The sequence below is a fragment of the Carassius carassius genome, chromosome 35, assembly GCF_963082965.1.
Source record: "Carassius carassius chromosome 35, fCarCar2.1, whole genome shotgun sequence".
Taxonomy (NCBI): Eukaryota; Metazoa; Chordata; class Actinopteri; order Cypriniformes; family Cyprinidae; genus Carassius; species Carassius carassius.
In genome coordinates, this window is record NC_081789.1 from 24,660,389 (window position 1) to 24,682,459 (window position 22,071).

Here is a 22,071-nt window from a genome sequence, read left to right on the forward strand (position 1 = left end):
ATGACTGACTCCAGCAGGCTTACTGCGGTGTCCACACTGACTGATCTGAACGATCGGACCTCAGCGTCAGACACAGAGTGTGGAGAGGAGCCTGATCTCCAGCCAAGAGCTCTGGAGGCACCTCAGGCAGCGGATGCAGAAGACACTGCAATATCATCATCATCAACTGACATCATCGTGTCGAAGGGTGAAAGAGGACAGCTGCTTGAGAGGTTAACGAGTTCAAGAGAGTGAGGGATCTGCAGTCTTAGAAATGAAGGCTCTTCAGTGGTTCTTGCAGGAACTTTCTAACAAGAATCATTTAGTTGGCTATGGGTGTTTATGGAGATTAAAATTTCTTGATGTTACAGGTTCATCAGGTCAGCATGTCGTAACAAGGGTATTTCGTGGGATTGGGATTCCATTTTTTTTTTACTTTTAATTTTCATGAAGTTCTACTTAGTATTTACTAATATTTTAATTATAATTTTTAGATGCTCAGTTTTCACTTTAATTTCAGTTTAAATTTGAGTAATTTTTTAATGCGCGTTTATCATTTTTATTAGATGTTATTTAATATTTCTATTATTAATATTAATATGTATTATTTCTAATTTTTATATTTTTATATGTATTTTTTTAATTTTTTATAATATTTTAATTCTCCAAAAACGTGAACTTATATGAACTTATTTATAGACAAAAATAACTGAATCCTAATGCATTTATTTTAAAAAGAATTTAAATTTGAGTAATTTTGTTACATGACTTTATCATTTTGCACTTTTTTTTCAGTTTAACTTTTAGTTGTAATTTTTGTACTTTAAAAATGTATTTATTCACTTTAAAACAACAGTTTAAACTTATAAGTTTGTTTTATAATTGCACAAAAGAACCACTAATTGTACCAAGATATCTTTTGACTTGAGCAATATATACATGCAAAGTATGTGTTTTCAAGAATTAATTTAAATTACAAAAATACACATACAAAATATTATAATATTATTACAATATATTAAAAATATATTTCTAATATAAGTATATTTATTTAAAAAATAATATATACATTTATATTTATTAATATATAAATAAAATACATTTCGATAGACAATTTTGGTACATTTAGTGACATTTTATCATATATTTTTGAGCAGTGTTTATTATCTTTATGTATTATGTTTTATTTTGTTTTATGTATATCAAAATTGTTATATTGTCTTAGTATTTAAAAAAAATAGCATTTACTCTATATTTAAATATATTTCAAGATTAGAAATGTATTTTCTTGCTCATTGAAGTAAATTTTGCAATATAATTTGGCATTGCAAATAAAAATATTTTATATTTGAAAAAGCTGTTTGCAACATACAGTATATTTAACATAGTAGTAAATTTTTTTACCAGAAAATAAAACCTCATTTGAAAATTTTAACATATATTTTTTAAGAAATCTAATATCAGCCATTCATTTATTATCAATTATTTATTCACTGTTGATTGTATCCATAAGATTATTATCATTGGATCCTTCACTCTGTGACCCAGTTTTAACAAAATTTCAAAACAGTTCTGATCTACCAAATTTCACACCTTTAAACATGGGATTAAGATCACAATTCAATCAAAAACAAAAAATCTATGTCCAAACTGCCACAATATATACATGCCACATGCGTGATGTCTGTGTTTTCAAGAAACACCATTATTATGAATTTCATCACAAAACTAAACACTGATTGGTGCACTGATATCATTCATACCTTGGTTTCATGTGTGTAGTTGATAACGTGTTGCTGTCTGAGAGTGGCAGACAGTGTTTCCTCTGTGATTTTGGACTATCTGAGACTCTCAATCAAGATGGATACAGCACCAAAACCTTCAGAGGTGAACACACACACATACACACACACCAGCATGCATGTCTACTATGAAGCGGGATTTATGAGGGAGTGTGTGGTGTGTGCAGGGAACATTCTGCGTGGCACTGAGTCTCATATGCCGCCGGAGGTGACGAGGGGTGATCCTCGCTCTGATAAAGTGGACGTCTGGTGCAGCTGCTGTATGTTACTGCACATGCTCAACGGACACCAGCCCTGGACACGATACTACCCTCATCCTCTCTATCTGAAGGTGAAGTGAGCGTGCAGTCAGTGTGTGTCGCTTTAGATACACTTTCAGTCAGAAGTTAAGGATTTGTGAAGCATGTCCTGAAAAAAGGGCCTAATCTTCCTGATGTTGGATAAAGCAAATCGGTTTACCACATCTTCTCATTCTTTATGAGGACAATTTTAGAAATAGATCTGCTTTTGACTCTTCTGTATTGTGTTCTGACTGTCAGATTGTGAGTGAGCCGCCTCCTTTATGGGAGATTCCACCTGACTGTGACCCGCTGACCTGTGATGTCATCAAAGGAGGACTGGTTAAAGAGCCGAGAGAGAGACATTCGGCGTCAGAATTACTGCAAAAGACGGTTGGTTATAAAAGATGGTTATAAAATGCGATGAAATGTATATCTATCTATCTATCTATCTATCTATATATATATATATATATATATATATATGCTGACCAAGGCTGCATTTATTTGATTAAAAAAATACAGTCAAACTGTGAAATAATAATACAGGGTAAAAAGATTAGAGTTTAAAATGTAATTTATTCCTGAGATCAAAGCTGAATTTTCAGCATCATTTCTCCAGTCTTCAGTGTCACATGATCCTTCAGAAATAATTCTACTGATTTGCTTCTTAGGAATCTTTTCTTCTAATTATTAATATTGAAAATAGTTGTGCTGCTTAATATTCTTTGAAAACCATGATCCGTTTTGTCCAGAATTCTTTGATAAATAGAAAGTTCGATATAACCGTTTGATTAGAAATCATTTGCAACATTATAATGACTTTACTGTCACTTTTGATCAACTTAATGTATCCTTGCTGAACAAGATATTTATTGATTCTCACTGACCCCAAACTCTTGATTTGATGCATATTTAGTATGGGCTTTCTAGTCCTGAGGAATCAGCTAAACAGCTTTCAGCATCTGCATTCAAGGAATGTCTGAATGTGGACTTGCACAAGACACCATCCATCACAGAAACTCCTGGCTTCCCAGAAGACCTCTCAGTACCCACAATCCACTGGGTGAGCACATGGAGACAGACCAATGTGGCACACCAAACGAGGATGATTCTCACTCCACTACGGAGGAGAGTGAGTGGGATGAAGATGCTGATATGAACAGACTAAGAAGAGAGAAGATGAGAAGCAGGATGGACAGATACTGGAGCGAGGAGGAAAATAACGAGGAGCAAGACTTTTCAGAAGATGACAGAGAGCTCGAATCAGATGAAGACACATCGCAGATCAATGATGTGACAGATCAAACAGAGGCTTAAGAAAGCAAAACTGATTATTTAATCAAAAAAAGAGTTTTTGTATTGGGGATGCGGTGAATATGACAGAAGTTTTTTAGAGGTTAAAGAGAGCTGGGATGGAGAAATCCGAAGCATTGTGGATGATGAAGAGGTGTAGAGTGATTTGAAGAGTCTTCGAGAGCTTGGAAGCGACTGGGCGCAGGAGTTGGAGCCGTTTCTACAGCTCCAGACACTTTATTGCCCAAAAGAAGCTCAACTGCAGAGCCAAGACAGCTATTTGGAGTCTGAAGAGGAGTCGGTCATGCTGAGGGAGAGTGGTGAATTGTTGTTTGTTGTGTGTGTTGTGATTGATTTGATGCAAACTAAATATCTGTCCATTTCGTATTTGATTTATTTCTCCTATGCACTAAAATAATTAGCAAATAGAATGTGGATTTTCTTGTCTATACAATAAAAGTGAATGTGAAAAAGCAGCAGTCCATGTGACTTATGCACTACACTCTTAACAGTAAAGGTTATTTAGTGGCATCTATGTTTCCATGAAGAACCTTTAACAATTATGGAACCTTTCCATTGGACCAATTTCTTTTTCATAGTAGGAAAACGTTCTACACACCTAGAAAAAAAAATATATTTTTTAGGAATGTTTCACTAAAAGGTTCCAAAAATGGTTGATCTATGGCATCACTTTGTTTTTTTAAAGTTCTTCACGCTAAGGAAAAGAACTGTTCAATGAAAGTTTCTTTTTGGAAGCTAAAATGGTTCTTCATTGGCAATGCTGTGAAAATTCCCTTTTGAAACCTTTATTCCGACCGTTTGACATTTCCATTTACCAATCTGATTCTGTTGATGAGGAACAGAGTACGTTAAGGGTTAGGTACTTAACAGGTTCTTAACTTCACAAGATTTTGCTCGTGATTTAAATACTTCTTTGCAGCATACAGTGTCTCAAACATTTTAGGAAATGCATCAAACAGCAAATGTAGTAGCTCAAATGTTCTGATACAGAGTTTTGTGAATGAAGCACTTTTTATGCATTTTTTTTCTCTCTCCACAGATCAAAAAGGAATACGTTTACCTGATTCTCATGGACCGCAACCTTTCACTTGCACCATCCGCTGTGACTCTGTGCAAGGTCTTAGTGATGAGGTAAACCTGTAGACAGAATCATAAGTTTTATGAAGGTTATTGTGCCAGAACTTCAAATTATAACCCAATGTTCTTGTTAAAGGACTCTGATGATTTAAGCTCGGGGGTCTTTTCCTCCTGTAGTACCGCAGATGGTCAAAGCTTCAATGTGGATTGGTCAGTGAACACTGATCAGACGCCGTTTTGCTACTTTGAAGGTAAGTTTCATAATTTCAGGTGCTTATGTATGTGTTTGTGAGTATTTATTTGTGTATGTGTGCAGGACTTGGCGTGGATATATGGGTTGAAGATGTAAGTGGAGAGAGTCTAAAGATCAGAGAGAGGCCACAGGTGAAAATCGGACACATAGCTGTGGGAATCAGCGAACAGGTGAGATTTCATAATTATATTTAAGTAAGATTCCGGTAAGCAAGGATTAAACAGTGCATTACTACTTTAACACAGATATCTTTGAGGACCTTCAGTTTGGCCACCCTAGACGAGCGTCTGGTGTTTTCGGAAACAGAAGTGTTCGAGTCGGGCATGTGGTTGCAGTGTGTTCCTGCTCCTGACGGCAGTCCCAGCTGGGATTGGATGATCAGAGACGGAAAACTGGAGCTGCAAGAATATAATGAACATACAGATACCTGCTCAACTGTGGCGCTCTAGCAAAAGTGACAATTGCAAAACAAAAAGAACTGAGCTTTATGCATCCCATTCCATTATTTTCGAGCTTTATGATGTTCACTTCATTCATTTGTGTAGTAACTTGTTTTTGATTGAATTTAAACATTTTCAAAATTCTCTGTTTTTCTAAGCTTAATCATAATGTTTCAAATTGTACGGTTTACTTTGTACACTGTTGATAGTTTTGTTAAGAAGACAACACTGTTTAGCTTCAGTGCTATACATAATATACACTGTATAAATACTTTTATATAAAATACATAAATATAATTTGTGCATGAAAACAAACGCTATTTCAATGCTGTGCAACGTTTACTAAGGCGTGTACAGTCACTGCAATACATCGGAAGTCGTTACTTCCTCATTTCCCAAATCCAGCCGGATGGGTCGATCCTTCTGATTGGACCTCACTCATAGAAGGCGGGATTATGTATTGTTCTCCTAATCCGGTTGGGCTGTCGTTTGTGATGGGCGGGTCTTGTCAAGCCGGTGCGTTGAGTTGCAATATACGCCATTTTGCATTGACAGCGGTGCGCTAAAGCAGTGGAATCAGAAAGCTCAAAAATTCCCTGTTTAGAGGTAATTTTATTTCCTTGCCTTTATAATAAACATTCTCACGCGTCGCCGATTGCGTTAAAATACTTAGTTATTAATTAAACCTTCTTCAAATGGAAAAACCCGTCATTTGAAGTGCTTAGCTTGTGTGTAGCTAACTTTAGTCGGCTAACGTAATTTGCTAAAGATGATTGGTTCATAAAATCAGTTTCTTTGAGAAAAACACAGCCTTACGCTTACACTCTTCAAATAATATGTATTAGTACTAAAAAATGGCTGGAAAGCATCATTTTGTCCGTGGTAGACAAAGCTAGCTATCCTGCTACTATTATGGATTAAATGTGAGTGCCCTGCCAGTCTGGTAGTACTTGTCCATTTTATTAAACCTTTATTTACAAACACTAGTTTACATGACATTACATTTATTTTTAAGTGTCTATCCCAGTATCCAACACAGGTAATGACGGCGTTTGACCTTTTATTAAATAAAATAAAAAGTTATATCTTTCATGTACAATCAGACCATTTTATTCTTCCTGTGAACTTTCATGAAAATGTATGACTCTGGATATTTAAAGAGATTGCATTGTCATTACTGCATTTCGTTGCCTTGTGCCTTACATGTGCAATGACAATAAATCTGAATCAATTACAGTGTCTTGTTTTCTAACCCAGCATTAAATGGGACTTTTGAATTAATTTGAATGCACTGACATGCATGTAGTTTATGTGTTGTATAACCTTTTTTTAATTGCTAATATATGTTGAAATCTTATTTTTGCAGTGTAAAGCATGGGGAATGTCTTTGCGAACCTGTTTAAGGGATTATTTGGGAAGAAGGAGATGAGAATTCTCATGGTCGGTCTTGATGCCGCCGGTAAAACCACCATCCTGTACAAACTCAAGCTGGGAGAAATAGTCACCACCATTCCCACTATCGGTACGGCTGAAGACGTCATCTGTTATTTGTTTTTGTCAGTGTATGCTATCTTGAACACACATTTTATGTCAGTCTGACTATCTCGCGGTTTGACCTTGACGGTGTACAAAAGTCTTTTGTTCAGACTATCCACTGTGCTTTGCTGTATATGTGTTGGATTTGTGTCTTTAATGCCCAGGCTTTAAAGTTATTTTCACCTGTTGTATCCTTTGTGTGCTGCAGGTTTTAATGTAGAGACGGTAGAGTATAAGAATATCAGTTTCACAGTTTGGGATGTTGGTGGCCAAGACAAAATCAGACCACTTTGGAGGCACTACTTCCAGAACACACAAGGTATGAGAGCCAAAAACAATCAGGATGAATCATTTGTTGTGCAAATGGAATGATTAATGATTTTCCTGTTATTCCTGGTGCCAGGTCTGATCTTCGTAGTGGATAGTAATGACAGGGAACGAGTTAATGAAGCCAGAGAGGAGTTGACGAGAATGTTAGCAGAAGACGAGTTGCGTGATGCTGTCCTTCTCGTTTTTGCAAATAAACAGGTGAGCATCACTTCTCTTTCTAATGTTGAATGCAAATTAAAGAAGAAACTGAGATAAATTTATTTATTAGCTTTAAAATGGAGAGGAAAATGTTTCCCACGCCCACTGGTGGTTTGCAGTATTTTGGCACAAATTGAATTGGTTTTAGACAGATGCCAACATTGATAGGTTGGATGACATTCTCATCTTAAGAAGAAAAAGCATGAAGGTAATATGACTCAGACCACATTAGACACATTTTAACCCTCAGAGATCCAGATCTGCTGAATTGCATTAATAAAGCAATAAATTAATACCTGACTTTTTCACTAAAAATGGGTAAAACTACATAACAGTAGCTGACACTCTGAAGTTTATACACAGCTTGAATATTCTATTTTCACACGTGGGTGGGAATTAAAAGGCCCTTTCTTGCTGTTAGGTCAGCTGAAAATAAAAAGTGCCGTCATGAGTTCTTCTGCAGTTCTGCGCGGTAGAGTAATTGTCCTCCACTGCTGCAGGTGTACGGATACTTAATGCGTTTATTGCAGCTGCACTCAATGTGTTCTCAATGTGCCAGAGAGTCCGCAAAAAAACAAACAAATTGCTATAGCCTACCGTATTTTCCAGACTGTAATGTCACATTTTTGATACATGCTGTGATTTATTCCAAAGTGACTTACATGATGCAATTAATGTCAAATAATCTAAATGTAGACTTCTAAAAGGAGATGCGTCAAGTATTCACTGTGTGTACTTGTGCATACTGTGCTCAATGAGACCGAGACACGCTAAAGCAGCACTTTTTTTGTTTTAAAGGCATGACATTTTGCTGTCATTTTTAACTTAATTTTTTCTTTTTTGTATTGGTGTTTAAAATGTTTTATTTAAAATTAATTAATTAGACAAACAAACTTACTGGGCGAGCAGGGCTGGCTATGACAGCCGTCATATAATACATGCTCAGCTGATGCAAGTCATAGAACTTATATCTACACAGAAGAAAGCCCTGTCAAGACTCTTTGTTGAGCTATTCATTAATCTGGTTGTTTGATGAGAAAAGATGAAATGTATTTGCAATAAACGCATTAAGAATCCGTACACCTGCAGGAGTGGAGGACTAATATTTAGCCGTGTGGAACCATGAAAGAACTGATGACGGCACAGTTTGATCTTCTGCTGACCAATCAGCAGATAGGGGCGTTTAATTCCTGTCCATGTATAGAAATCGAATATTCAAGCTGTTTATTCATTTGTCTACCCCTGAACGAAAAACTGTGTTCTTATTTTTACCATTTTCTATTTTCAATGTTAAATTAAAAAATGAATGATACATGGATTATTAAGTGTCAAACTTTTAAATTGTATTTAATTATATATATATATATATATATATATATATATATATATATATATATATATATATATATATATATATTTATTTAAAATATATCATTTATTTCTCACACAATTCAAGTGATATTAAAATATATTTCATTTACAAATATCCGTTGAGATGACTATTTATTACAATGTTTAAATAGTGAAATTTCTTTGATGTATCACTGGTTGAAATATGAATTTTCTAAAATACATTTGTTTAATGAATTGTTTTGTGATAACTGATGATTCATAACTGTCACTTACTATATAAAAAAATATTGGTGGATTTTTGCAACCCTAAGCAGTATTTTAATAATATAATGGCTTCCTAACAGAATTTTTAAGGGTGGGAAACATTGAACTATTAATGCTTGAGCTTAAAAGTAATATTTAATGTAAAATATGGGTGTGCTTTACACAGAAGAGTTTTAATTCTTTTTTTTTTTTTACTTCTATCCTGTTTCACTTGAAGATGTCACATTACACAAGTAAAATAGATTGTGAATGACATTTCACAATGAATTTACGTGATTGTCTCTTGTTCATCACAGGACCTTCCCAATGCCATGAACGCAGCTGAGCTCACAGACAAACTGGGCCTTCACGCCCTCCGTCATCGTAACTGGTACATCCAGGCCACCTGCGCCACCAGCGGAGACGGGCTCTACGAGGGGCTGGACTGGCTCTCCAATCAGCTAAAAAATCAGAAATGAGCTCGTCTACCACCTCCAAATCTGTGTGTGTGTCGACGTACGAATGTGTAGGTGTGCGTGACGTGTGCGTGTGTCTGAGAGAGCGAGACACACACAGCTACAGTACTGACCCAGACTTTGACTGAACTCAGTAACCCATGTTCCCCTCTTTCGTTTAGGTTTGGGCATTGCTGATTCAGACTGTGTTTGTGTGTGCATGTGTGCATAGTTTATCTTTATTATGCACGTTAGCAAGAATGTATCGTTTCTGTGTGTCCATGTGTGTATGAAGGCTTCTGTCTGTTTGCTTGGTTTGGGAATGACCCTGGCGTGCCTTTTATACACATACATCTCCTCTTATCATTCCACATCACAAACCGTACGTTTTTTTGTTTTTTTTGCTCCATACTGCACCACGCATGGTTTTCACATGGCGAAGAAAGAACCAAGGTTGTCATAATGAACCTGCAATAACATAGTATCCCAGTATTACAGGCCTGCTGATTATACAACCCGTACACTTTCCATACAGCATTTTAAATTGAGTTTATAAACCTGCCCTGTATCTTTAGGAAAAACTGTGTTGTAACCTGTATCAGGTCAGGATGGATTCGCTCAGATTCCCCCCCCCCCGATGCACCACTATCCTTGAATGTTCTTTTGAGTCATTTGAAAATCAGGCTGTTTTATTTTCATTTCTTCAGCTCCATGTTTTAATTTGTTTTCTGGGTAGTGGAGTCGTGGGCAGATCTCTGGTTTCCTGCTGTACACTACCTGTTTCCAGCCGCCACACACACCCCAAGCACAATCACAGACTGCTGAACATTCCCCCTACCACCAAATTGTTGGATTTGTTTTGAATTAAAAACATCATATATTAAATGTTTCTTTATGTTCATTTCTTGTGTCCTGGAGAATCTTGTCGGTTGTAAAAATGGAAGGATTCTAAAGTCCAGAGTCGAGATTAACCCAGTGTTCTTAAAGTAGTTTTTCCCAAAGATTATTTTTGGATCAAAGAAAAACACTAGCTTCAGTCAGTTCTAGATCATATATGTATATATTAAGGAATTTTCCATATTTTATTCTGGAAAAAAAAATAAGAAAAATTAGGAAGTTTGGGTTGGAAATTTTTTAATGATTTCAAATTAAGTATCTTCTGCTCACAAAAAAAAAATATATATATATATTAAAAAATAGTGTTATTGTGAAATATCATTACAATTAAAATAACTGGCTTCTATTTTAATATTATTTTTTAATTTAGTACTGTGATCAAAACTGAATTTAAATTCAGCATCATTACTCCAGTCTTGTGTCACATGATCCTTCAGAAATCATTATAACATGCTGTTTTGGTTATCAAGTAATATTTCTTATTAGAAATGTAAAAAATAGGTATTGATGAAAAATGTGCCATTATTTCACCAAAATACTTAAACCTGCATGTGTTAATGCAATTAGTAAATCTGTAATCGTTATTATCCACAGATGGCTAGAGTGACTTAACAATATTTTGCTGGGAAATATATGATGGTAAATGTTTATAAAGGAAAGGAATAACAGAAGAGTTCCTTCTTAATCTGGTAAACCTACCATACCTATGATGGAGAGAGGCAGCGGTATGTTTGTAATTTCTAAGTAAATTTGATTTAGAAACATTAGTTGGAGAAATAAAAAAAAATGTAGTTGACATTATCGATGGGTTTTTTTTCTCAAAACTTCCAACTGTGGGGTAAAATGTCAGATTCTAAAGGTAAGTGAAGGGAATCTGAAATCTTGAAAACTGTTTTGCAACATCTCACATATTGTGAATATGAAATATTTTCTTTGTTGGTCTGACAAAATAATACGCAGGAAATATTACTAGTTATTGCTCAGTCATTGAACTGCCCTATGACTTCTCACGTTTACCGCTAAAGTGGGGCAAGGTGTGTTATTGGACCTCTTTATTTATTTATTGGTTGTTAAGTCTTTTTTTTATGGCCTCATGTTATAGATGTTTTGATCTAACTAAAGTTGACAACAGGCATGCTGAAATATAATTAGTAGGCTATTAATTTGACTTAATTTCTTCTTGTCTACTGGACAACTTAAAAGGGATAGTTCTCCCCAAATAATTTTGTCATAATTTTAAACCCTTGATGTCGTTCATATTTAAAGGAATATTTGTTTTCGTCCATGCAAATGTCAATGAGTCCAAAACAACATTGGAACGACCTGAGAGTGAGGGAATGATGACACATTAATGATCATTTTGGGGTGAACTGTCCCTTTAAAAAGTTTCAACACAGTCAACTGAAGCTCGAATATTTGACCTATAAGCAGTCTGTTACGTATGACTAGAAGCACATGGGCTGTTGTAGAAAAACCAGCATGAATACTTGAGCTGCCTGTCTGTAAGCTGTAGGAGTGTACCTCGCTGTCCTTCCTGCACCTGCGCGTTCACGAGCTCCGCCCACGCGTCAGGTGTTTCAAACGAAACTCGGCTGAAGTAAAGAGGATGTTAGTTACTCATGCCGCCTGGACTGGATGAAACACTTCACAAGCGCTCAAACTTAAAATTGCGTCACTATATATTAAACCAGACAACAACAGCAAGTGGACGGGTTACATACAGGTGAGTTATTTACACGTTTTAACTGTATGAATTAAATTAAACTCTAAAATGTTAACATATTAGTAGAACAGAAGCTAAACTGTCTACTGAAAGAGACTCAGATTCATAATCTAAATTGATCCTGAGCTCTTTATACACTGTGTCCTAAAGGTTAGTGTCAAGGAATATGCTTTTATGTTTTGTTTAATGAGTTTGAACTACACAACTGCTATAATACGCTTCACAAAAATGACAGGTACAACAAAACTTTGATATGGCATACCATAGAGTACTGAATGATAGGGTTATTTCAGATCAAAAACAATAATTACAGTGTCAAACTGATGTCCACATTACGCAATTCACTCTCTAATGGTGTTTACTAACTTTTTTAGTTAGTAAAATTGGCATAAATGTCTGTTTATGAGCATCATCTGTACATCTAGAATAGTGATTCCCAAATCTGTAAAATTATTAAATGTGTTCAATGTCATTATTGTAAAGAAACAAACAAACAAATGTAAAACAATAGTGTGTGCAAGCTTTATAAATTTGTGTAGGCTTAGATGTATTTTGTTACACGATTATATTTGCTAATTGGTCTTTTTTTTTGTTTTGCTTAATATTAGTGACTTTGTGTTGAATAATATCCAGCATGATATTTAAAGGGATCGTTCACTCAAAAATCAAAAATACCCCCGATTTACTCACACTCAAGCATCCTAGGTGTATATGGCTTATATAAAAAATGTCCTTGCTCTTCCAAGCTTTATAATGGCAGTGAATGGGTGTTGAGATTTTGAAGCCCAAAAAAGTGCATCCATCCATCATAAAATCTACTCCACACAGCTCTGGGGATCTCTACCACCATTCACAGCCATTATAAAGCCAGAAGGGCTATCTTTTTCTTTCTTTTTAAATATAACCCTGATTGTAGTCATATACACCTTGGTGGGTGCATTAATCGTGGAGTAATTTTAATTTTAGGGAGAGCTATTTCTTAAACCGTAACCCAAGGGGAACAAAAAGAAAGAAAGTTGGGTAAAACTGCTTTAAAATATTGAGTATTGTTTGTTTCAGTAACGTTAACAGCTGCTTTATTACATATTAAAAATATTAACCTATTTATGTTTGCATGTACTTTTAATTGATAAAAGTCAGTTGTATACATCGTTTGTCGATGCTTTATTATACTACACTTCTTTTTAAACATTGGTGATGAAACAACATCAAAGCAGAACAAACAAACAGGTGCACAACTGCTTGCACTTTCATTTCTGCAACATGTTTGACTGTCATCACTTTTGGTTTAACCTGTCTCTCTGAACTCACCGTTTCTTAATGCATGTTTTAGGAGAAACCCACAGTATTTTCTCTTTGAGCATGAAAATGTGGTCTCTGTGGTTTACCCTCTTTGTTATTTGATGTAAGTAGAGCCCACAGCCTTGTACAGGGACAATAGAGCTTTATTTGCGGAGAGTGACATCACGTTTTTCATTTGACAGGTACAAGGTAGTGTTTTAGGTACAGAAAAGAAAGGAACTGTGTGTTATTTGTTTGTGTACCTTCATAAATATTAGGAAGTATGATTAGTTGATTGCTTTCCAACCCGAGAGCACTTTCTGTGTTTAGCAGACAGACTTGCTGAAAAGTGTTGACATGCATTTGTTTATCATTTGCTGTGTGTTTGTTGGTTTAAGAGGTGAACGGTTTAGTTTCACTGACAGCTTCCTGGTTCATAAGTTCTTTCTTTGTGCGATCAGACACAGTCAACATATGAGTGTCTAGTCAACCGTTCTGTTTCCTTTAGCAACAGCAAATAAAAGATTAATAACCAAAGGTGTGACTGAAAGCCTTGCTCACACCGATTTGGCACACGTTGTTTTCTTTTTGTTCTTGGCTGAAAATCAGGTTCTGCCGTGTTGAGTAAAATCTATTCTTGGGAAGGGAAGCTGTTTGTACAAAGGAAGGAAAACAGGAAATTTTGAATATTGTTGTGACACGTGGATGGTGTAGACTAGAGTAGCAAATAGTTTGCTATGTGAGTAACACCTGGAAGTGGTCAAATAATTTTTTACGTCTGACTTTTCTAAACGGAGCATTCGTCTCGTGTCTCTCGGCAGTGATGGAGGTGGAAGTGTTTAGGAGGTCGATGATTGAGACCGTCTCCAGAAGAGATTCTGTTTCTGTGAAATGTTTTCCAGCTTCCCAAAACCTTCGGATGTCAACACCTCGATCCATCCCTCTGAGCATCAGAAACACCCACAGGTAACTCATGGCACTTGGTGCTTATTGTATTGTTTGACTGTGCTTGAAAACTCAAACTGGCCTGCTATACAAAAAAAAATAAAAAAAATAATAACGCTATAATTCTTGAACATAAATTAACTTATATTTTATTTTAAACTATAGCAATAGTGTATAACCAGCTTCAAAGTTCCAAGTTGTTTTTAAATATGTAGTTGTGTTTTCTAATTTATATTTTATATACAGTACAGACCAAAAGTTTGGAAACATTACTATTTTTAATGTTTTTGAAAGAAGTTTCTTCTGCTCATCAAGCCTACATTTATTTGATCAAAAATACAGAAAAAACAGTAATATTGTGAAATATTATTACAACTAAAAATAATAGTTTTCTATTTGAATATACTTTAAAAAAATAATTTATTCCTGTGATGCAAAGCTGAATTTTCAGCATCATTACTCCAGCCTTCAGTGTCACATGTAACATCCAGTCTATCACATGATCATTTAGAAATCATTCTAATATTCTGATTTATTATGAGAGTTGGAAACAGTTCTGCTGTCTAATATATTTGATGAATAAAAGGTTAAAAAGAACTGCATTTATTCAAAATAAAAAAAAAAATTCTAATAATATATTTTCTTTACTATCACTTTTTATCAATTTAACAAATCCCTGCTGAATAAAAGTATTGATTTTATTTTAAAAAAAAAGAAAAAAAATACTGACCCCAAATTACTGACCAGTAGTGTATATTGTTATTACAAAATATTTATATTTTAAAAACATAGCTTCTTTTTTTTTTCTTTTTATTCATCAAAGTATCCTAAAAAAGTATCACATGTTCTGAAAAAATATTAAGCAGCAGAACTGTTTCCAACTTTGATAATGAATCATCATATTAGAATGATTTCTAAAGGATCATGTGATAATGATCCTAAAAATTCAGCTTTGCATCACAGAAATAAATGATAATTTAAAGTATAATAAATTTAAAAACAATTATTTTAAATTGTAATAATATATCACAATATTACATTTTTTTCTGTATTTTTGATCAAATAAATGCAGGCTTGATGAGCAGAAGAAACTTCTTTCAAAAACGTTAAAAATAGTAATGTTTCCAAACTTTTGGTCTGTACTGTATATAATTTTATTTCTTGAAATCTAATTCTTAATCATTTATTTTGTTTTGTTACATTTTATTGTAAACCATAGCAACTGTGAGTAAATGGATTCCAAGAGTTCCAAGTTGAATTTAAAGATGTTTAAGATGTTATTTATATCTTAAATATTTTTTTTCATTCAGTATTATTATTGTTTAAATAAAGCAATATTGTATACACAGCTTCAGACAGTTTGCAATTTAAGTTTAAAGATGTTATTATATTTGAAATATATAATTTTAATTCAATTAATATTTTTTATTTTATTTTAAACTATACGAAGTGTATAAACAGCTTCAGACAGTTCTTAGTTGTTTAAAGATACTTAAGATGTTGTTTATATTTGAAAAAGTTGTTTATATTTACATTTCTTTCATTCAGTATGAATCTTTTTTTAAAACAACAATATTGTATAAACCGCTTTAGACAGTTGCAAGTTGAGTTAATGTTATTTATATTTTTTTTAAAATTATGTTTTAAATGTATAATTTTATTTCAATTTAAAATATTTTATTTAATGTTATTTTAAACTATAATAATAGTGTATAAGCGGCTTCAGATGTCATAACATATTATTGATATTTAAAGATGTTATTTGTATTTTAAATGCATAATATATTATATTATTTAGTTTTTATTTTAGTTTACTATAGACCTGTCCCAAGTTAAATTGGGCTGGTCTTATTGTGATGGTTTATTTATTAATGCATGTTATAAAAAATCTTTAGTGTTCATTTGATCAATTTTAGCAAATGTTCATCAAATCCTGCCTCACATCATTCTTGTTGAATATCCTGTTTCAGTCAGAAATATGTCAAAGATTACGGAAACAAAACGTGTTGACACGTTCTTATTCTTCCTGGTCTTGTGATTTTATCATTCCGACTAAAAGGGAGTTTCGAGCTTCATCTGCACCTCTGATTCCCAATCCGTTTCCGGAGCTCTGCCACCCGACTCCATCCCCGGTGCTGACCGGATCCCTCGGCGGGAGGGATCCCCCCTCCAACAGCAGCACACACGTAAGCGTGCCTGGATGGTTTAAGTTCTGACACAAATGATAGATAGTTGCTTGTGAATTCACAGTAGTTATGATCCTCAGGGGAAAAACAAGCGCGCATGTACACAAACACATCACAGGGTGTTCAGTTCATAGACTTGTAAATAAACATGCACAACACAAGCACATTCTTTGGCACTCAGAAAAGTTCATGACCTTTAACAAAACAAGCATGAAAAGTCTAATGCATTTGCGTGCATCTTAATTTCTGAAGGATTTACAAACAGATTCTTATTTATTTTCGAAGGTGCTTCGGGTTTTTGGGGATGCTACAAACAGTCGGTCGGTTTTGGTGACGTCTGGGGCGACGGCACATGATGTCTGTAAAATGTTAGCGCAGAACGCACACTGTACGGATGAGGAAAGCTGGGCTCTCATTGAACATCATTCTGCTTTAGGCCTGGGTAAGACTTTGTGTTATTGCACTAAAATGACAATGCAATTACTGATACACTTCTTATACTCTCCTTTGAGTTACATCTTCCGGAACGTACCTTATTAATGAAAATACTTTCATAATGTGATGTAAAATCGCATACTTCACCTACAAAGGAAGTTTGATAGTAATAAGATTTGTATTGGAAAACAGTGGGTTGCTGCTTTGCATTCACTTTGTTGTTTGCATGCACTTGATTTTGCACTGTAAAACAAGTACTATCTATCTATCTTTTGACAAATCAATAATGTAATTGCACATTCATGTCTCATTGTTTGGACAAAATCCACTAAATTCCCTTGTTTGCATAGAAATAATGCTAAGACAAATGCTGGCATGGCTCGTGCTTTTATAATAAGTGATTATTCGCTGAAAGAAATGATGCATGGGGTGTTGTGGAAAATAGCCTTGAAAAGAACACAACCAACGTGTTATACAGGCTTTTACAGTAGCTTCAGTTGTGCTTTTGACAGGTGCTGGAGAGGACGAACCTTTAGCTTCGATGAATGACAGTTTAATTAGCAAAAAGTATGTAGCAACATTTCTTTAAAATAATTGTTTTACTAAACCTAGAGAATGTTTCATTTAATTTAGAATTTTTAATTTAAATGTTAAATAATGTTTTTATATTTAATTTATAAAATTGTATTTATTTAAATAAAAAAATCCAGTTTTTCAATTTGTAAAATTTTAGTACATGTATTTCTTAATTTAGTTAAACTTTAATAAAATGTTATTTAAATTAAGTTAATTTTTTATTTAAATTGTTAAATAATTAGAAATGGAATACATTTTTATTTTATTTCAGTTTTAATTTAAATGAAATTAAACATCGTTTAAATGTTTTAATTGAAATAAAACTTCAATAAAATGTAAGTAATTTAAACTTTAATTGTTTTAAATTAAAGTAAGGAATTTATTGATTCATTTTAAAAATGAACCATATGTTTCTTCTTAATCTAAGCTTAAATCAGGTCATCCTTTAGGAACTATTTGGTTTAAAGACTGAAGGTTAGTGCTGTATGAGTAATAGCATTTGCATTCAAACCTAGCAGGTTTTTTGTCTTTTCAGAGCGCTGTCTGGAAGACCATGAGCTTGTGGTGCAGGTTCAGTCATCCTGGCCAGTAGAGAGCGACACAAAGCTGATCTTCCGTAAAAACTACGCCAAGTACGAGTTCTTCAAAAAGCCTGTGGTATGAAAACACATTTGTATCTGCAAAGAAATGTTCACAATCCTAAACTTAAGTCTTGTTACAACTAGCAAATGTAGACATTTTTAGTTATATTTTGTTACGTTATGCAGTTATTTTTCCCGGAGCACATGATCTCTGACAGCGCTGATGTCACTAAAGGCATGACATCATCAGAGCTGGTGCAGGTATGTTGATCTACAGCTTTTAAAAACATAAAAATGGCAATTTTATTGTCTTCATCACACTAGTAAATGTCTGTTGTGTAGAATATGGTGAAGAGCGGCTCCTGTCCAGAGATTCAAGGCTTGCTCCATGTGAGAGAGGGAGGTAAAAAGTCCTGGAAGAAACTCTATTTCGTTTTACGACGCTCTGGATTGTACTGCTCTAACAAAGGACAATCAAAGGTGCCACACACAAAAACAAAAACACATTCACACACACCCACAACGTGTAAAGTGTGTATGTACACATAAACATGCATATAAAATCTGGATGCGTATGTATGTTTGTAGGAACCTTGGCACCTGCAGTTTGTTGGAGATCTGGAAGATCTGAATGTGTTCACAGTATTCAATGGCCGTAAACTTTACGGGGCTCCGGGAGAACATGTCTTCTGCATTAAGGTAGCCAATAGGAACAGAGTATCAGAGTATTTTATACTATTAGGCTGGTGATACATGGGGCAACTTCTTGAGCAATTTTGCCTGGTAACTTTCTTGAGGAATGTTGCTTGGGCACTTTCCCAATGAGAATGGGTAACAAACTTCTGTCTTGATACTTTAGATGAGTCGTGAGACCCGTGTCTCGCCTTGTTGCCTGTTGATGGCAACATTAATCAAAGTTGCCCAGCAACATTGTACTTATAGTACTTATAAATAATTTGAATTAATATGTATTTAAATTTTTTTGGTTAATATTTTTATTTTAAATTATTTAGTTAATTTTTTTTGTTTTTATTTATTATTATTTTGTATATTTTAATTATAATTGGCTTTTTATGTTTTAGTGATTTTTTTTTTTTCACATTAATTTTGTCAAATTATTTTTCAATTAATTGCCAGAGCAACATTTCAAATTAGTTTGTCTTTAATATATATTATTAGTGCTATATTTTATTTTTAGCTGTATTTTATTTAACAAACTATTTTTCTACTATTTGTTACTATTTTAGTGAAAATGTATAAAAGCAATTCATAAAGCAGTTTGTTGACATTAAGAATGCAGTTGGATTTCTTTTAGGGTTAGAGTTGGTCTATAATAATGTTAATTTGCTTCACATAACAGTATTAGAAGTCTATGGTATTTCCTCATGTAGACAGCTAAATGAACATGAATATGTGTTTGTATGTGTATGGTAGGCCTCAAAAGACAGGTTTCGCTGTCAGAATTTGAAGCTGATGTGTGCTGACAGTGAGCAGAGTCGTACATGCTGGATCACGGCTTTCAGATTGTTTAAGGTACATGGACACACACAAACACAAACACAAACACAAGGACAAGGACTCACTAAGAAAGCTAGTTCCATCTGAAACCTGCAGTGTGTGTGTGTGTGTTTTAGCATGGGAAACAGCTCCAGTGTAATTACCAGCTCTCCCAGTCCAGCACCAGACTTCACAAACCATCACGACCAGACTCCAAGGTACAGGAAACATCTACGAAGCTTAAAAAAAAAAGTCCTTACAACTTGTGCACCATGTTCTGCAGACATAGGTTGGCTTTGTGTGGGGAGCAGACTGTTAATGTAAGTTCTTCACTGAGTTTCTCACACACACACGTGTCATCTTCAGTATACAGACCGGGACGAGTCGATGGTGGCCATGGATTTTTCAGGGAAGAGCGGTGGTCGAGTGATTCAGAATCCACATGAGGCCCAGAATGCAGAGCACGAGGAAGGACTCAACTGGAGGGTGTGTGTGTGTGTGTGTGTGTGTGTGTGTGTGTGTGTGTGAGTGTGTGTGTTTGTTCTCAAGAAAAACTATGAAATTAATTTTTGAAAAGAATTATTGCTACAGACACATATGTGTTGTTCATACGTTTAGGTCCGTAAATAATTTCATGTTTTTAAAAGAAGTCTCTTCTGCTCACCAAGGCTGCATTTATATAATCAAAAATACTGTAAAAGCAGTAATATTGTGAAATAATATTGCAGTTTTAAAATAACAATATATTAAAATAAATAAATTATATTTAAAAAAAACTTAAAATACTTCATATATTTTTGTGGAAAATGATAAAAAAAAAATGTTCAGGACTGTTTAATGAACAAAGTTTAAAAGAACAGCATTTATTTATAATATAAATATTTTGTTACAAAATGCCTTTGTCACTTTTAAACAATTTGATACATCCTTGAAAAAACAAGTAAAAAAAAAATCTCTCTCTCTCTCTCTCTCTCTCTATATATATATATATATTTATATATATATATATATATATATATATAATATATAATATATAGAGATAGAGAGACAGAGATGGATCGATAGATGTAATATTATAGATATTATATAGATTCTTTATTAGTTATTATTATGAAATTATTATTAATAAATTATTTTTACAACACATAAAATAAAAAGTTGATAAAATCATTACCTGAGCTGTGTAGATGTTTCTTTAGTGGGGTGTTTTTGTGTTTCAGAAGAGAGAAGCATTACGTCAAAGTTTACCCAGCAGCAGTCACGGGTCACAGCTGACCGGTGAGGCTCACCTCAATAAAATATATTGTCATCAACAAGAAAGAAGCTCTCATTACTAAAAGCTTTCTCTGTGTGTGTGTGTGTGTGTGTGTCTGCAGCGGTTCATCAGGTTCAGCCATGGTTCCATGGGGGCGTGTCTCGAATTGAAGCTCAAAGGCTATTGGAGGAGCAGGGCCAGGTGGATGGGTAAGAATCTCCAGTTTTTGTGATTATCATATACACCTGCCGTGTACAGTTGTTTATATAGTTTTCTCTTGTCTGCAGGATGTTTTTGATTCGTGACAGTCAGCTTCACGCGCAGTGCTTTGTTTTGTCCTTGTGTTATAAACTGAAGACCCATCACTACCTCATCATTCCCGTAAGTCTTTCTTTCTTATTGTGTGTGTTTTACATCAGGCCTTACATGAGACAGTCTCATCTTGACCTCTCTTTCTCTCTGTAGTTGGAGCAAGGAGATAAACAGTACTACACTATGGACGATGGTGTCACACTGTTCACAGATCTGCTGCAGTTGGTGGAGTTTCACCAGATCAACTGCGGCATCTTACCTGTGTGTCTCAAACACCCCTGCACTTGCATTGCATTCTAAACCTTCACCTTTGACCTATTCCTCAAAACTTGCATCTAAATGACCCAGCACCAGTCTACAGACCGTGAAAGTTTTCATTTTACATCTCGCAGTGGATGTCAGGACATTCACCGTTTTCCGTAACCCAAAAAAGACTGAATTTCTGTACATAGAAATGTTATTTATATTTTATATACCTCTAGCACACTGTAGAGCTCTTTACTATTTTAAAAATACTCAAATTGTTTACGGACTGCTTGTTTAAAGCCATTTGAATTCAACATCCTTCTATCCGGGAATGTTTCTAAACCGGAAAGTGCACAATCGTGTGGGAACTTCCTGCTATTCATTCCTTCAACACTAGGAGGCGCACTGGTGCTTTGAATGCGGTACTGTCCAGGAACTCTTCACTTAAGCAATAGTCATGCAGGGATACATTAATGCATATATGAAGTTGCAGAAGGAGGCGATTTCAATGTAGCAGATTTATTATTATTATTATAATTATAATTAAGAATAATAATTGTATTTTTTTGTTCAACATTGTTTAATTTATGGGTGTTTTTTCATAATATTGAAGTTTAAGATAGAGACCAGTTTATGTTTGCTTTATTTTATATTTGTATTTAGGTGACTCTGTTTTATCATTGGTTAACAGTTGTGGTTGGTTGTGCACATGTGGTTTAATTTTGACCAAAGCCTCAAGTTGAAGTTTTTAAGAAAATGGAATGTTTGTGTTTTAGAAGTTTGAATCTGTGTGTGTGTGTGCGTGTGTGCGCTTGTTGTTTTGCTGCATTAAACTGTATTTGACTCTCAGCTGGACCGTTTCTGGAGACGAACCTT

At 34.5% G+C, this 22,071-nt stretch overlaps 3 protein-coding genes across 3 annotated transcripts; all 3 read left to right on the plus strand.

The window, feature by feature from the left end:
* LOC132115649 (mitogen-activated protein kinase kinase kinase 14-like) lies at nt 1-5,401 on the plus strand. Its single transcript, XM_059524060.1, has 11 exons — nt 1-187; nt 1,762-1,866; nt 1,949-2,112; nt 2,321-2,452; nt 2,979-3,125; nt 3,191-3,355; nt 3,516-3,675; nt 4,416-4,507; nt 4,590-4,704; nt 4,770-4,876; nt 4,952-5,401. The coding sequence occupies exons 1-11, from the start codon at nt 1-3 to the stop codon at nt 5,153-5,155; spliced, it is 1,578 nt and encodes a 525-aa protein (XP_059380043.1). The 3' UTR covers nt 5,156-5,401.
* Nucleotides 5,402-5,612: 211 nt separating this feature from the next.
* LOC132116316 (ADP-ribosylation factor 1) lies at nt 5,613-10,146 on the plus strand. Its single transcript, XM_059525105.1, has 5 exons — nt 5,613-5,752; nt 6,513-6,668; nt 6,891-7,001; nt 7,086-7,210; nt 9,124-10,146. The coding sequence occupies exons 2-5, from the start codon at nt 6,521-6,523 to the stop codon at nt 9,283-9,285; spliced, it is 546 nt and encodes a 181-aa protein (XP_059381088.1). The 5' UTR covers nt 5,613-5,752; nt 6,513-6,520; the 3' UTR covers nt 9,286-10,146.
* A 3,142-nt stretch (nt 10,147-13,288) lies between these two features.
* On the plus strand, nt 13,289-22,044 carry LOC132116317 (growth factor receptor-bound protein 7-like). Its single transcript, XM_059525107.1, has 14 exons — nt 13,289-14,128; nt 16,167-16,293; nt 16,579-16,735; nt 17,840-17,961; nt 18,072-18,146; nt 18,228-18,365; nt 18,474-18,584; nt 19,320-19,418; nt 19,520-19,600; nt 19,749-19,868; nt 20,603-20,660; nt 20,759-20,846; nt 20,925-21,018; nt 21,103-22,044. Exons 1-14 carry the CDS (start codon nt 13,986-13,988, stop codon nt 21,247-21,249), a joined length of 1,560 nt encoding a protein of 519 aa, XP_059381090.1. The 5' UTR covers nt 13,289-13,985; the 3' UTR covers nt 21,250-22,044.
* Nucleotides 22,045-22,071: the final 27 nt, after the last annotated feature.

Coding starts and splice junctions, on each gene's coding strand:
- LOC132116316 (XM_059525105.1), top strand. CDS start 6,521: ATGGGGAATGTCTTTGCGAACCTGTTTAAGGGATTATTTGGGAAGAAG. Junction 6,669..6,890: donor CACCACCATTCCCACTATCG/GTACGGCTGAAG, acceptor TGTGTGCTGCAG/GTTTTAATGTAGAGACGGTA. Junction 7,002..7,085: donor CTACTTCCAGAACACACAAG/GTATGAGAGCCA, acceptor TCCTGGTGCCAG/GTCTGATCTTCGTAGTGGAT.
- LOC132116317 (XM_059525107.1), top strand. CDS start 13,986: ATGGAGGTGGAAGTGTTTAGGAGGTCGATGATTGAGACCGTCTCCAGA. Junction 16,736..17,839: donor TCATTCTGCTTTAGGCCTGG/GTAAGACTTTGT, acceptor TTGTCTTTTCAG/AGCGCTGTCTGGAAGACCAT. Junction 21,019..21,102: donor ATCACTACCTCATCATTCCC/GTAAGTCTTTCT, acceptor TTCTCTCTGTAG/TTGGAGCAAGGAGATAAACA.
- LOC132115649 (XM_059524060.1), top strand. CDS start 1: ATGACTGACTCCAGCAGGCTTACTGCGGTGTCCACACTGACTGATCTG. Junction 1,867..1,948: donor CAGCACCAAAACCTTCAGAG/GTGAACACACAC, acceptor TGGTGTGTGCAG/GGAACATTCTGCGTGGCACT. Junction 2,453..2,978: donor CAGAATTACTGCAAAAGACG/GTTGGTTATAAA, acceptor ATGCATATTTAG/TATGGGCTTTCTAGTCCTGA.